Consider the following 15474-nt stretch of genomic DNA (forward strand, 5'->3'; position numbering starts at 1 on the left):
TGATGGTTGTTTTTTTGTTTTTTTCTTTGTTTTTTCTCAGATGATTTTGATGCTTTTTACACAGCAGTTTATGCATCGATGGATTGAGATTGAGTTGTATGGAGAGGTGTGTGTTGGTTTTTCAGTATTTGATAGTCTACATTTGGTAGTTGGTTTGACTTAGAGCTTTTCTCCAAATCACAGCCTTTCATGAATTTTCCTGTGCATTTTAGCATTTGGGAAATTGAAAGCTGTAATGAAAAGTGCTGCTTATCCAACTAACTGGGAAAAGTCATTCTTCACAAATGGGTATCTTTGCACAAGGGAGGATTAAAAATGATGGCATCTTAAAATAAACATCAGATTTTAAAAAAATATTGAAAATAATAAAAAATAGCATTGGTGAATACTCCCTTTAATGAGTTTAAGGGAATATCTTTTTTCTTAATCTGTTTAGCTTTTTGAGGTCAAATCAAGTTTTATAAATATGACCTATTTAGGGCAGGCCATACATCTGCTACTTTGTCTTGACAGTGGAGTCAATGCTGGTGTTTACTTTTCCAACTTGAGCTGAGAAAGCTGGAACTTTGTTTTGCTTTTCCATTCTATGAATAAAGTAAAAGTGGAGAGGATGAGATGTACAAGTTCTAAAAAGTTGAAAAACATTGTTACCAGAAACCATCTTTTTGATTAACTACAATTAATACTTTTGTTTAATCAATTTTAATGCAAAACACATTTTTTATAAACGTGTGGCTTTATGAATCCAGCACTTTTAAGGTACTGTTAAACTAACAATTTCATGATGCTCTCTCTGTGTGTTTAATGGAACTCCAATTTTCTTCTAAATATAGCTTGACATGAGTGTAAAATTGATCTAGTAAATTCATGTTAGAGAACGGTGAATGACGCGCACACAAATCTTAAAATAAGAATCAGATCAGTTGATTTGGAAATGCAAGCAAAAAATCTGCCATTTGGGGCTCATTCTGTGTTTGCCCGAATGGATTCAGATAGCTCTTATGGTAATGAAGCGTGTAAAAATAACCACTGAGTTCTCATGTAAACTAAGCAACAATCAACATTTCTGAATATAGAATATTTCATGATGCTTTATCCTTTCCTTGTGCCTGTTCATTCAGTATAAATATATATTTTTTTCTTTTCTCCTATGATAGGTATTACATGAATCTGTGTCGGAGAGTAAACAATGGACCCACAGGCTGCCCTGAAAGAGCTGCTATTTGCAGCAAAAGCCGAAATGGAGATGTTCGGGTTCTGGGAGTTGTACATACGCAGAAGCTGGATGTGACAGGTTCAATAATCCTTTTGAATCCTTATTTCAGTAGACAGCTGCAAAATCAGTATTTTTATAGGGAGGATCTAGTGGTGATGCTGAAACTCTCTCTTGCATAAAGGCTTCAGTAAATACATCTGTTGCATGTTAATTAAGCTTTTTATCTTAAATGGCAGTAATAGTTTATTAATGACATATGCTTTTAAAAACTCTTCCAGAATTCCATCGAAAACAGAGTAACATGTAGGCTATGATAGTGGCCAAAGGAAGTAAAATTAGTTATAGCTGAGCGTCTCTGACGCCATTTTTTATTTAGGAGAAATCCCAACTTTGCTATCAAGAATCCAGCAGTGGGACATGTCCAAGTGCTTTGCTCACTTTAACAGAATGTATGTAGGTGTTGCTTTTTTAAACAAGGATTCTTGTTTAAAATCCTAGTTAAAGGAAACGAGATAGTGACAGTTTTAGAAAATGCAAGAAAAATTACTCTGCTGCAATGCTTTGGTTTAAAGAAGAATCTTTCCTCTTGTCTTCCAAAAGTGCACCTGCAGCTAACTTTTAAATCTCTTGTGTGTTTTAAAGATTGGAAAGAAATCTAACCAATAGGAGGAAAAAATTCATGCACGTATACTCTTAGCCTTACTTGCAAACGTGGGTTTTTCATTCGTTATTTGAGAATGTGGGATATATTAAAATTGTAAAATGGAACTATCTAGGCAAATTATCAGTAACCTTAAAGGACAGAACAAATTTGTACCTGAAGTTTTTCTTTTGAGGGAGTGTGGTGGAAACTGTTTGGTAAGGACGGTTGGAAGGATTTAAATTTTAGCTTTTGTACTGATGTAACAAGATGTAATTTGACCTCTGGGCCCATCAAAACGCTGGGATTAGGTATTTAGATTGTAATCCTAAAATTGCAGTAGTCTTTTATAACCACAGTCACAAGCATAGTTTTATTTAAAGGATTACAGAACACAAAGAACTGAGTCTCTCAATGATTGTTTTTTCAGATGATAAAGTCCTTGTTAGTTACTCAGGTGGACATGAATGTAGAAAAAACAAGAAAGCAACAACTATTATAGAACTGAAATGTGCAAAAACAGTTGGTGAGCCCATGCTACATAGGTGAGTAATGAGACTTCTGATTATATTACCTAGACCTCCTTGGTTCAGTCGATCAGAAAGATAGAGAGGTAGTGGAAACAGCTTCATTGTGCTGTAAGGATGCAATACTAAATGCACGAAAACCAAATTCTTGGCATAAGAACTTAGAATGTTAACTTTGCTGTCCTATAGCACCTTTCATCCAAGAATCTCTAAGTGCTTTAGGAACATAGTCTCCCTCACTTTAGTGAGGTTGGTACTGTGCCCATTTTATGGAGGGGTTAAGACCCAGATTTTTACAGGTATTACTTCACTCAGTGTTTCAATGCCTAAGTCTCATTTTCAAAAGTGACTTAGTGTTGGCAATGTATAATTGAGGTGGAACAGTGCCTACATACCTTCAAAAATCTCGGCGCAGGTTATTTGACCAAGGTAATACTGTGAGTCAATGGTCGTGCTGGGAATCTGAGCCATAGGTTCTAACTTGCAGTTTCTGTTCATACCTCAAAATAGTGTCAGTTACTCTCAAATAAAAAAAAAATTGAACAAAATAGACTTCCAAACTTTTTTGCCTAAATAAGGATTTAGGTGCCAAGTTTTAGAAATTTTGCCAGTTAAATCAATTTTCAGCCCAATTACCAAACCTCTCTCCCAATCTGTAACTATATATTTTCTATTCTGCTTGAAAAGCTTAGCTGGCATCCCTCTTATTGTCTTGATCCTCCGCATTTGTTCTCTGGCATTAGCACCTTGTGGAGAGCAAAAACAATGGTGACACATGTGAGGATGCTAGCGGAAAAATTGCTAGCAATGGGACAAACAGCTGCCTGCTGTATTCACATGTTCTTAAAAGTAAATGCAGAAAGTTCTTAATAAACGTGAACTTTGTGCTTCTGGTCAGTGATCTGTAAATTCCAAGTAAAGGAACTGGATGGTTGCCCCGGAATAGCAAATGTATAGCCTGATTTTTTTTCCCCTTAGTCTCTAGAAAGCCATTTAAGAATCGGACAGACTTCAATGTGTGTAATTGCGCAGAACACATTCTCAATCTGTTTACACGAAATTGGAGGCTTTTGGACTCTTTCCACTTGTTCATTTTCATAAACAGCAATTCTATTCAGTATTTATTTTAGCTTGTGTGGGCTAAAATCTTGGCATTCCCTTCAAACTAATAAAGATGTGATAGCATAACAGGAGAGAATCCGTTGTTGTTGAGGTGGATGTGGCTACAGTATATCCGTTATTTGTTCAATGTTTTTTTTCTCTAGATTTTTTCAAATTATATCCGTCTCAAGTATTTTTAGCTATTGATGTTACCAAAGAGGTTTTGGAGAGAGAGTGTTGCCTAACTGCAGATTTCTTAAATGATTTTAATCTGTTACTTTAACTTTAAAATGTGTGTTGTGTGTGCAATGGTAAAAGCTGACAAAACTCTATGTATAAAAGCTCTCATTTAATGAGAGCCATAATCTCTGAACACCTCCGCTGAGCACTGATTTTGTTTGGAGCCAAACTTTACGGCCCAGCTCTGTCTGGGAATTAAATGTTCCCCTGTAGCTATAGGAAAACTGAGCACAGGTGCCGGGGACTGGAACTTGACCAGCCATGTTTGTTGTCCAAGATCAGTGATATGCAAAATGTGAACCTTCCAAAGCAAACAAGGCTATTGATTAGTTTGACTTATTCTTTTCTTTAAATCTCAAATGCAGCATGTGCCATTGGGAACTTTACGCAGCTGTTTTTCTGATTTTTATTTATTTATTTTTTACACTTTTTAAAATCTGTAATTACCTGTTGTTGGACTTCTGAATGCATTGACTTAGGAAGCAGTTCAGTAAGGCTGGTAGAACAGTGATCTTGATCTTGGTCATCAGTTTATGCAAGAAATAAGCACAGATATTAAGTTTCTACCTGCTGAACCAATAGGCTACACCATGTTGAAAGTCATGAGTATCTTCCCCTCCTTCTTTCCCCCTGTGAGTTATATTCTTTTCGGACTAGCAAGCACATCACTCAAATGAGACTTGTTTCTACTTTCCTATGTGTTCGATAGGATTGATGAAGAAAACTGTACATACTACATCACATGGGGAACTCGAGCAGCTTGTGCTGTGAAGCAGCAAGAAGTGGAGATAGTGAATGGGATGGTTATTAATCCTACAACGGGGAACAATTTCAGCCTGGGTGACCTTTATTACACGTAAGTAAAAGCTTGTTCCTAGTGTACTGAATTTGGCTAATGAAACCACACCACTTTGACTGCCATGGGCTGTCTTGGATGTGCCTGGCTTTGGAGCACACATGCTAATGAACTTTCTGTAACTCACCAGTTGTGCGCGAACTACTGGCTCGGGGCCTGATCCTGGAACATGCTGAGTGCTTTCTCTTCCTGCTGAAGTCAATGAGGGTTGAGGGTGTTCTGTGAATCTCAAGGTGTTCAGGAGCCCTCAGGGTCAGGCCCTTTTTAAAAACCGGATATCAGAGTTCATCTAGTGTGTGCAGAACTCTCTCTCAAGAAGATAAAGAGACAACAACCCCCTGATCTTGCCCAGTGTTTATTCCTTCGGCCACTGTCAGACTCTTACTCAACCATTATGGTGACTTTGGTTTTTATGTAGCACCTCTTTTGTACTCCAGTAATGATACATTCACAGCTTCCCAGGCCAGAAAAGACCATTGTGCAGATGGTGGTCTGACCTCCTGCAGAGCACAGGCTGTAGAATTTCCCCAAAATAATTCCTACAGTGGATTTTTTAGAAAGACATCCAAACTTGATTTAAAAATTGCCAGTAAGGGAGAATTGCTTGCAAGTGCTGAGGCAGGAAGTTTGGTGGCCATAGTGCAAAGCTTTAACCATGGAGAGGTATAATATTGAGTCGTTGGTTGAAATGGGAAACCTTAAAAGCAACAGGAGGCTCAGGGAAGGGAGGAATGTTAGACCTCAAGACTGACTCTAGAGTGTGTGTGTCATAGAATATCAGGGTTGGAAGGGACCTCAGGAGGTCATCTAGTCCAACCCCCTGCTCAAAGCAGGACCAATCCCCAGTTTTTGCCCCAGATCCCTAAATGGCCCCCTCCAGGATTGAACTCACAACCCTGGGTTTAGCAGGCCAATTCTCAAACCACTGAGCTATCCCTTCCCCCAATATATATTTTAAAAAAAAAAGTAGAACTACAGAAGCAACTGATTAGAGCAGATTTACAACATGCTCAAAAAAGGCAATGAAGTAAACAATGCAGGGTGTGTGGCATGGATATATAGATATATAGCCTCATAATTTGAGGGTGTGTTGGGAAAGCAAGGCAGTCCAAGAAGCATTGCTTCTCCGAGTCACAGACCACCAACGCGCACTAAAGAGAGTACGAGTGGTATAGCCATGCAAAAGCACTGGTATAGCTATTCACATGGCAGCCCTGCCATGTTCAGTGGTTTCTACTGCCTAATGTCATTGAGTAAGGCAGGGCGGGGAACAGACAGGTAGGAAATAGTTCCTTATTCCAAAGCAGACTTGGAAAGGTAACTGGGCGTGGGCTTGTTCAAAAATCAATCTTGAGAATGGAGAGGAGTACTGGAACAAACACCTTTTTAAAAAACCTCAAAACTTGAACACTCTCCAGTAATGTCAGTAGATACAACTATAAAATTTATGCATTACAAGTGGTTGGTAGCCATTACTCTTGGACATCCTGGATTGGTGTCAGTAGTGCGAGGATATTACCGCAGTTACTGATCAGGCAGAATGCAGGATTTTATGACCAACACTTCAGCCCAGCCCACTTATGCTCCTAAGTCCATAGTTAGGCCTCAAAATAAGTGGTCTGATCACCCATAAATCCCACTGAAGCCAATGGCAGCTGCAGGTGTTCAGTATCTTTTGAAAATCAGGCAATTTACCTTTTGGTGCCTACATATGGATTTGGGAGCGAATTTGTAGGTACCAAGGGTTGAACACTTTTTCCAATATCTGTCCTTTCTGACTGTAGAATATAAGAAATGTGCTTGGAAATCTGTTAAAATCCAGTTGCTGCTGATGTTGCAATATTTGTTCTTGCCCATAATTGAGAAATTTGGACTTTGTAGTAAAGTTGCTTTTGCTTTCAGATTATACACCGCATCTGGTGATATACGGACAAATGGTGACAAATACGTGTATAAAATCCAACTTTCTGGTATAACAGACTCTGCACACCCACAGTGCTCTGGAGCCAACGTATGCCAGATTAAAACTACAAGTACCTATGTTAGGAAAGTTGGCTCTTCTGCTAAAGCTAAATATTATGTTCAAGGTAAGTCCTCACTGACTAGAACTAACTCACAGAAAGGTTTCAAGTGTAGACACTTCCTAGAATGTGAGACTTCTGCTTTTACTATTGTTTGTACTAGTATATTCCTGTTAAGGCTGCTGGAATTTATCTTTCCATCTCCTGTTTGTCAATTTAAGTGCAGGAGTGGCATAACGGAGGCAGAAATGACTGACTTTCCTTATAGGAAAAAAATATTGGTGGAGTGATGGGGAAAACAAGACGCTTCTCTTCTCCTCCCCATCCCCATTTGCATGTATGCTCTATAAGCAATAGATTGTACTGTGTCTGTGAGCCCAGAAAAGGGTTTAATACAGCTCAGGTGAGCTCTGCAGCATAAAGCATTGCATATAAAACTTAGTGTTCGTTATGGCCGGACCCTTCACATCCCCTGCAGATACAAAACTTGCCTGAAATAGTATTCAAGTGAATGTCTCTCTCCTGGCTCCAAGACCACCTCTATTAGTCAATGCTGCCAAACGGGCCATGACACGCTGGACACAATACCAATACAGAGACTCCCTGTTTTCATGGAGACAGTTATTAGTATCACTGCTTACTAAATCTCTCTTTACATTGTGGATTGCTGGCAGTCAAGAGTGCACCACCACTTACACTGCGCAAAAGAGAGAACCTGTACTTCTGCTTTAGAATACCAGGGGTGACAGAATAACCATCCATCCGTCTTTAACACATGAGGGGTGTTTGAGATCTTGCTGGAGTTGTCTTGCAGTATCTTAGTCTCAGGATTTACGTTGGAGTTTGAAACTGGGAGCAGAGCCTTTGATCAAAACTTTCAAAAGTGACCCATACTTTGGTCAAGACCTTCAAGGAGCTTGACTTTTCAGAGGGCATGTGCTCAGTATTTTACGAAAATCACCTTCCCCTTCAAGATGTCAAGTTGAGCACCCAAAAATCATAACTGGCTCTAAAAAATTCTTGGCCTTAATCTTTACACCCAGTGTTATGCAACATTTTTTTCTGTAGTGCTTTTGCTGACCGGAATTCAAGGAATACAACAACAGATATTGAGGGCTTGATCTCCCCCCCCCCCCTCACAACCTCCCCCAGGTATTCTAACACATAGCCCTGGTCTACACTAGGACTTTAGGTCGAATTTAGCAGCTTTAAATCGATGTAAACCTGCACCTGTCCACACAATGAAGCCCTTTATTTCGACTTAAAGGGCTCTTAAAATCTATTTCCTTACTCCACCCCTGACAAGTGGATTAGTGCTTAAATCGGCCTTGCCGGGTCGGATTTGGGGTACTGTGGACACAATTTGACGGTATTGGCCTCCGGGAGCTATCCCAGAGTGCTCCATTGTGACTGCTCTGGACAGCACTCTCAACTCAGATGCACGATTGTTTGTTTGCCGTTGTTCTGAAGCAGGGAGGGGCAACTGACGACACGGCTTACAGGGTTGGCTTACAGGGAGCTAAAATCAACAAAGGGGGTGGCTTTACATCAAAGAGTATTTCAGGCAGGACTTCACGGAGGGTTCCAATAAGAAATGGTGCACCTAAGTTATTCTTATTGGAACAAGGAGGTTCGTCTGGCCTCTGATTGATACATGGCTAGATTTACCTTGCTGCACCTTCTCTGTGAGTGACTGCAGTGTGACCTAGAGGAATGAGTCCCCTAGATGGGGGGTGGGGGGGTTTGCAAATGTGTATAAAACAAATCTGGTCTATTTCTTGTAAAAGATAGATGGAGTGTATTAAAACATCTTTGGCTGGCAGCAGACAGTGCAGAAGGACTGCATGCAATCCACATCTCATGGCTGCTCAGCAGAAGATGGTACAATAGGACTGCTAGCCATCCTCATCTCTTGCCTGCCCGGCAAAAGATGATGCAGTAGGACTGCTAGCAATCCGTATCACCTGCCTGCTCACCATAAGATGGTTCAATAGGACTGACTGCAGGACTAAAGAGAATGACTTGATCAAGTCACTCCAAATTTAGTCCCTGCGCTCATGCCTGCCCAGGCGCTCCTGATCGACCTCACACAGGTGACCGGGAGCACCTCAGACATGACGATGACTGTTACCAGTCCTGTTGCACTGTCTGCTGCCCCAAGTCAATGGGTTGCTGTTGCTGTGTAGCAATGCAGTACCGTGTCTGCCAGCACCCAGGAGACATACGACAGCAGACAGTGAGCTGAGCAGGCTCCATGCTCGCCGTGGTATGACGTCTGCACAGGTAACTCAGGAAAAAAGGCGCGAAACGATTGTCTGCCCTTGCTTTCACGGAGGGAGGGAGGGAACAGGAGCCTGACGATATGTACCCAGAACCACCCGCGACAATGTTTTAGCCCCATCAGGCATTGGGATCTCAACCCAGAATTCCAATGGGCAGCGGAGACTGCGGGAACTGTGGGATAGCTACCCACAGTGCAACACTCGGGAAGTCGACTCTAGCCTCGGTACTGTGGAAGCACTCCGCCGAGTTAATGCACTTAGAGCATTTTCTGTGGGGACACACACACTCGAATATATAAAACAGATTTCTAAAAAACCAACTTCTATAAATTTGACCTAATTTCGTAGTGTAGACATACCCATAGAATACTTGAGTATTGGTTGCCTCTAGATGTGCATGCCTAAATCCTGATTTGTGCTCACACAAGCAAGAAATGCTTGCTGAAGTAAGCATTGGGCCTTGTGCATCACTGCATGAAAATAAGGCCTGATTTGCTGATTCTCCGCCGCCTCCTGCTCCTCCCCCCTCTAACTAAAAACCCTCCTTCCATTCCAACAGAGATTTATATCCATGCTTTCCCAAAACCTCGAATAGCAGATAGCACTCAGTGGATGTCATTGGTGAGAATTGTTTCATGTTCTCCAGAATTCAGAAAAACGTTATCAAATTGCATATTGGATTTAATATTTGTTGGATGAACATAAGGCGTATAACACTAAATGAACTTCTAACTCCCAGTTAGGAGTTTTTGGGGAAAAAGTAGGCAAAATATTAGTAATTCTAGAAGGGTTCTCTAATATATATATTCCTGCCTGATAGCCTGAGTGTAACACTTTTTTTCTCAAAGGGATGCTATGAGTAATCATAACCTAAACATTGCAGAAGTAAATTTAGACAGACATTCTGAAGGAATACATTTTCTCTTGCTCTCTCCTCAGTAAAAATGTAGCACATTTAATAGACCATTTGTAAAGACCTAGTACCTGTGCAGTATTTTATAAAATCTTTTTCACTTTTCTTCTTTGTAGATGATGACTTGGATGTTATGTTTTCATCTCGTTCAGCCTGTGGTAAAGATAAATCAAAGTTCGCCTCTTCAACGATTTTATTCCACTGCAGTTTACAAGCAAAGGAAGGCATCCCAGAATTCCTTCATGAGACCGCGGACTGCCAATACTTGTTTACCTGGTACACATCTGCAGTCTGTCCATTAGGGTAAGTAACTTCATTCTCCCAAAGTAACATGCAGTTCTTGTTAGCAGTTTATCTACTAGAAGGTTCTTTTGCCTTCCAGCATTATCCACAATAGTTGTGGCAAGGAAGAGACAGCTAAGAATCTAGTAAAAGGAGCATCTAATGCTTGTGAGAGGAGTGAGTGGATGCAGTTTCAAGGCTTAATGGAGGAACACTGATTCCACTTGCCAGCTAAATGTTTATCTTGTACTTAAGATTATTTTAGGTCTAGATTGTTTAATATTTGCACTGAAACAAATTGAAAAGAGACCTCAATTAAAATGTACTTCTCCCCATTCACTCAGTTTGTTTTCTGGTTACTGAGAGGAGTAGCCTAAGGCATATGTCCCATTAAACTGTCTTTTTTAACCTTAAAAAAAGGGGGGGTGGGCGGGGAAGAGAGCTCCTCCATAGTCGTTTATTCAGTGTGTGCAAATGAATAGCTAGGTTTCTTCCACACTGCAAATGGTTGTCACCTTTACCTGCCCACTTTATGCCAGAACTTTCTCTGCTGGAGTGGACAACATTTATTTGTACTGCGATAGTGCCTAGGACTATCAGTCACAGACCAGGGCCTAGTTATGCTGGATATTGTACAAACATAACAAAAAGATGGTCTATGCCTCAAAGAGCTTACAATCTAAGTATAAGACAAGATCCAACAAGTGGATGCAGACAGATGGGAGAGCACAAGGTAACAATAAAACAATACTGATTGGCACAATAGATCGTGGTCTCAAAGGTAAGATGTGTAGCTGCATCTGGGTGCTATGTTACAGCTTGTTGTAAGACACATTGTTGTGTTCACCTGCTATAACTTGCTATGGTGCAGGCTCAGTTCTATAGAATTTCCAGGGTTCCACAGGATTGGGGTGCTGTGGATTCATAGCTAGATCCTATGTTGGTTTGGGGTTCAGCTTTTTTGTTCCTTAAATATTTAAAACTGTTACTGAGAATTCTACTTGTTAATAACTACATGCAAATGTGTAATGTTGACAAAACTGTCCTTTTAAACAATAATTCTGTATTGGTTGCAGACCCAAGTGACCACCTTCTTCCTATTTCTTTGGTTTAGAATAAACTAGATCACTTGTGTATTAAACAGAAATGCACTAAACCTTCTCCCTTTGAAGAAGCTGCTATGTAAGAGTCCAACAAGAGCTGGCATTAGATCTTGTACTGAATTTGTTTGATCCACTGTTTCTAATCAGCATTTCCTCAGACTGTTATACACAAGCAGGCAGTGTCCTCTTAACCATGTCTCCTATGCTGCCTACAGAAGTTCTGAGAGCAAAGAGGGCCAGGGAGTGCAAATTTTCAAAGGCCTTTCGGGAAGAAGCCAAGCTGTTGGGGCTGTGCTGAGTGTCCTCCTGGTGGTTCTCACAGCGTGTCTGTTGATCTTGTTGCTTTACAAAAAAGAGAGGAGGTAAGATAAGGGAGGCTAATGGGAAAATTGTTTCCTTGTGTTATGTAAGGTGATTTCAGTTAAAGGAATGGCATCCACTTGAAAACTAATCAGTTTCTCAGAATGCATTAAAAGTACTTACAGGTATGAAAGACCCACACAAATGGGAGAAATTGGCTGACTAATCTGTTCAGTTATTGTACTCTTAAGTGTTACGTGTAACAATAATGGAGTAATGGAAGACTCAGGCAATTGACTTCTTTTGAAGTTGGTGTCTCTAAGCGTAAACTCAAGCATTTCCCCTGGTTCAGCTTGACCCAGTAGATACAGCAGAGAACAAATACAAAAGTTAATGCTATCATGATTAACATGATGTTCAGCACTGCAGAGTAAATGTAGTTTGCTCTTCCCCAGGTGAATGTTCTGCTAGCAATTTTGTTAGATTTGAGAAGGCAGAGGAGTTCCAGAACATTTATTGGTGACAAGATGTAGAGAGGGAGTGGTGTGATTGACTACAGATACTAGAATTGAGTCTTTAGTGCTAGCAATTAGAATAGTCTTGGACCAAATCTTTCCCTGATAAACTAGTGTACCCCATTCAATTAATGGACTTGGAAAGGTGTATGTGAGAAGAGTATTGGATCTCTTGTCTTGACTGGAAACTGAGCAGATTTCCCAAGACTGGCAGAAGAGAGTGAAAATTAAGGGTTTTGGTATTGCTGATCACTGGTTTTTCTCCAGAAAGATAAATAGGGATCTAATACTGTAAGATAAACACTTTTTTTTTTTCATTTTTTGTTTTAGAGAAACTGTGATACACAAGATAACCAACTGCTGCAGAAGAACATCAAACGTTTCCTATAAATATACAAAGGTAATTGTACTACTTATAGTTGTGATGACCTTTGAGGTTCTGGAAAATCATTTAAAAAACAGACCAGTAATATGTAGCTGCTTCTACTTACAATTACTTTAAATGAATTTAAACTAACTCTGTGACTATAGGTGAGCTAGTTGGCTGGCTGAGACTAAATCTGGAAGTAGATGGAGGGAAAGAACAGAACAGTTTCAGTCCCCACAAATCGGGGGACAGGAGGAGGTTTAAGGGAAATGCTGAGGAGTGACCAACAAATAGAAGGCAGACTGGGAAAGCACAGAGCCAGAGAAGATGACTAAAATGGCAGTGCGCTCAGCATGTAAAAGGCAGCATAGAGAGATCAAAGTAGTATTAGTGCACTAACACTGTATTTTGTGCTATTTGCTTATCAGTGGAAGATGGTAAATCAAAGTGCAGGACGGAGCTGTTGGTGGTTCTCAGGTGATGGATTTCGGGAGACTATAAAGGGTGCTTGAGAGCCTATTGAATATTATTTAGTAACTTTACCGTCTTCATACTCTAGATAAACACTGAAGAAGAAGCTAACGAGAATGAAACGGAGTGGCTTATGGAGGAAATTGCAGCACCAAATCAGAGACCAGGAAAAGGAGGACAAGAAAATGGTCACATCACTACCACATCTGTTAAATCAGAAGCCTTGACATCTCTCCACGTGGATGACCTGGACAGTGAGGATGAAGTTCTAACTATTCCAGATGTGAAGATTCAGTCAACTAGAGGGGTGCAATCCAGAGGCTCAGACCAGAACAGACACCAGCAAAAGAAGCCATTTAGCCTTGGAAGTGATGCCAAGACCAACTTGCTGAATGGAGGGAAGGAAAGGAAAGCAAAACCTAACCCAGGCCAACGGAAGACACAGAATTCTACGAATACCCTATCGTTCCACGATGATAGCGATGAGGACTTGTTGAATGTTTAAATAGCCCCTCTTGTGCCTAATTAAATAAATATAGATATATATAGTGGGACAACAAAACACTTCCAACCAAATATGAAGACTTTAGCCTGAGATTTCTTCTGAATTTTGCCTTTAACAAGAAAACATTCAAAAGGGAAGGGAAAAAAAAGATCAATCCTGGTTGTTTACAATGATCTGTTCAGTAATGACTGGACTTCCAGCATCCAGTTGGCTGAGTCATGTTGGTGTTCGTTTTCTCTCTCTCTCTTCTTTTTCCCCCTCTCCCCAGGATCTTCTCTTTTTAAACCTTCAGCACAGGCACGACATGTTACAAAATTGTTTCAAAGTACAGGATTAAATCTGAATTTTTCCCGTCACTTGAGATTCAAGATATTTGACTGCTAGCATTTTAATTCTCTCCTTGTATTTATTGACTCTCACTACTCAGGTTTGCTGAATAAAAGCAACGTGTTCTTCCTGCCGGCAGGGTATTATTCTATAGATTCACCTATCATATGAGAAGGAAAATAAAAGTAACTTTTTGTTTGGGGTGGTTTGATGTAAATGTTGGAACTGGTCTAATTTATCCTGTAAATTTGAATATTCCATTCTAATTTAAACACTTAATTGATTGAAAACCATTTACCGAGAGGTACAATTCTGTTAGCTTTAGTCTGAAATGGTGGTTGGTCTTTGCATGATATTTTTGGTACTGGTCACATGACATATTTCATCGGTATTTACTTAAACAGCTGACAAGCACCCAAATATTACCCTTGAGTGCAGATGGGACTAGAATTTATGCATGCCCAGACATAACTGGATTGTTCAAGGTCATGGGTGCAGAATTCCTAGAATGCCATATTCACAACTCTGTCATCTTAAAAAGCCCAAGACCTAGAGAAGCCTTAATTTGCAAAACAGGTATCGTTTTTGGTACTAACTGCATAAAATATGGTGGGCCAAGGGTCACTGAATTAGTGTTGCCAAACTTAATGGAGGTGGTGTCAGTCTTCCTGTAGCAGTCTACTCCTCTCAGTGTTTTCTGAATTATCTTATGGGCGATAATATGGTTTCATATACATGTACAGGTGTGTGTTGGTCAGAATTTTTGAAACTCTTCCTTGTACCTTTTTGGTTCGCTTATTTGGTTTCAACACTGGTTTCTTCATTTTATAAAACGTTTTCCATTTTGAATCAAATTTAGTGTAATATAAACTATTCAGCAATTTCAATAAAATAAATGAAATGGATGTTTCAAATGATTCCCATATGTATTAAAATAAGAGCTGAAATTTTCTTGCTTACACTTTTTAAAAAAAATTGTAGTTTGACAACCTGAAAGTCACTTTCCAAATTTCCTGCTGGAAACTGTTAACATTTCTGATTGCAAAGCTAAAGATGAAACTTAAGATGTGTCACCACAGACATCTGAATTTATAAGCAAATTTCAAATAATGGATTTTCTTTTTCAGACTTGGTTTCCCCCTAGATTCTGTATGGAGAACTATGAGTAACAAATAAAACCATAACATTAGGTGTATTCTGTAAAGCCGTGTTAAATATAAGAAAGTGTCAGCATTCCAAACTTGAACAACACTTTTATATCTAGAAATAAAATTGGTGTAAGGCCAATTCTTGGGAGGAAATAGATTCTGGAAATAAGATGCACATTTCCAACAGCCAAGGTAGTTAGTCTACTGGAACATTTTTACCAAGAGAGATGGTGGATTTTCCATTATTCAGTCTTCAAGACTGGATATTTCTAAAAGAAGTATTCTCTAGTTCCACCACATGTTGTTGGGCTGGACTGCATGAATTACTGGATGGCCTGTTATGCAGGAAGTCAGACTAAATCATTTTAATGATCCCACCTGACTGACTCTACTAATCAGAGTTTACCTGTGAATATTAAGTGAGTCCTATTTAAAGCTGCATAAGTAACTAGGCCCTCAGACTCTAAGCTGTCAATTCTAGAAATACACTGTTAAACACATAGCTAAAGAAGAGTTAAGGGTTTGGGTTAATGATGAATCCAGAAGCTGCTGCCCCTCCCTGCACAGTTCCTGCAGTGAATTGGTCTTCCATCTTGTGCGTCACTTCAAAAACCACCTCTTGGAGAAGTGGAGTTAGAGTGCCTTTTTTTTTTTTGGTCT

General features: G+C 39.8%; 1 protein-coding gene across 1 annotated transcript in view; it reads left to right on the plus strand.

The window, feature by feature from the left end:
* Positions 1 to 14551, plus strand: part of IGF2R (insulin like growth factor 2 receptor) — an 89642-nt gene extending 75091 nt beyond the window's left edge. Inside the window, exons 41-48 of the mRNA XM_084624409.1 lie at positions 1158 to 1294; positions 2287 to 2401; positions 4434 to 4580; positions 6483 to 6667; positions 9913 to 10099; positions 11397 to 11543; positions 12327 to 12396; positions 12923 to 14551. Of these exons, the coding sequence (XP_084480535.1) occupies positions 1158 to 1294; positions 2287 to 2401; positions 4434 to 4580; positions 6483 to 6667; positions 9913 to 10099; positions 11397 to 11543; positions 12327 to 12396; positions 12923 to 13339 (1405 nt within the window). The 3' untranslated portion in view covers positions 13340 to 14551. The remainder of the gene's footprint in view (positions 1 to 1157; positions 1295 to 2286; positions 2402 to 4433; positions 4581 to 6482; positions 6668 to 9912; positions 10100 to 11396; positions 11544 to 12326; positions 12397 to 12922) is intronic.
* The last annotated feature ends 923 nt before the right edge of the window (positions 14552 to 15474 follow it).

Source organism: Lepidochelys olivacea (assembly GCF_965140295.1).
Source record: "Lepidochelys olivacea isolate rLepOli2 genome assembly, chromosome: 3".
Lineage (NCBI taxonomy): Eukaryota > Metazoa > Chordata > Testudines > Cheloniidae > Lepidochelys > Lepidochelys olivacea.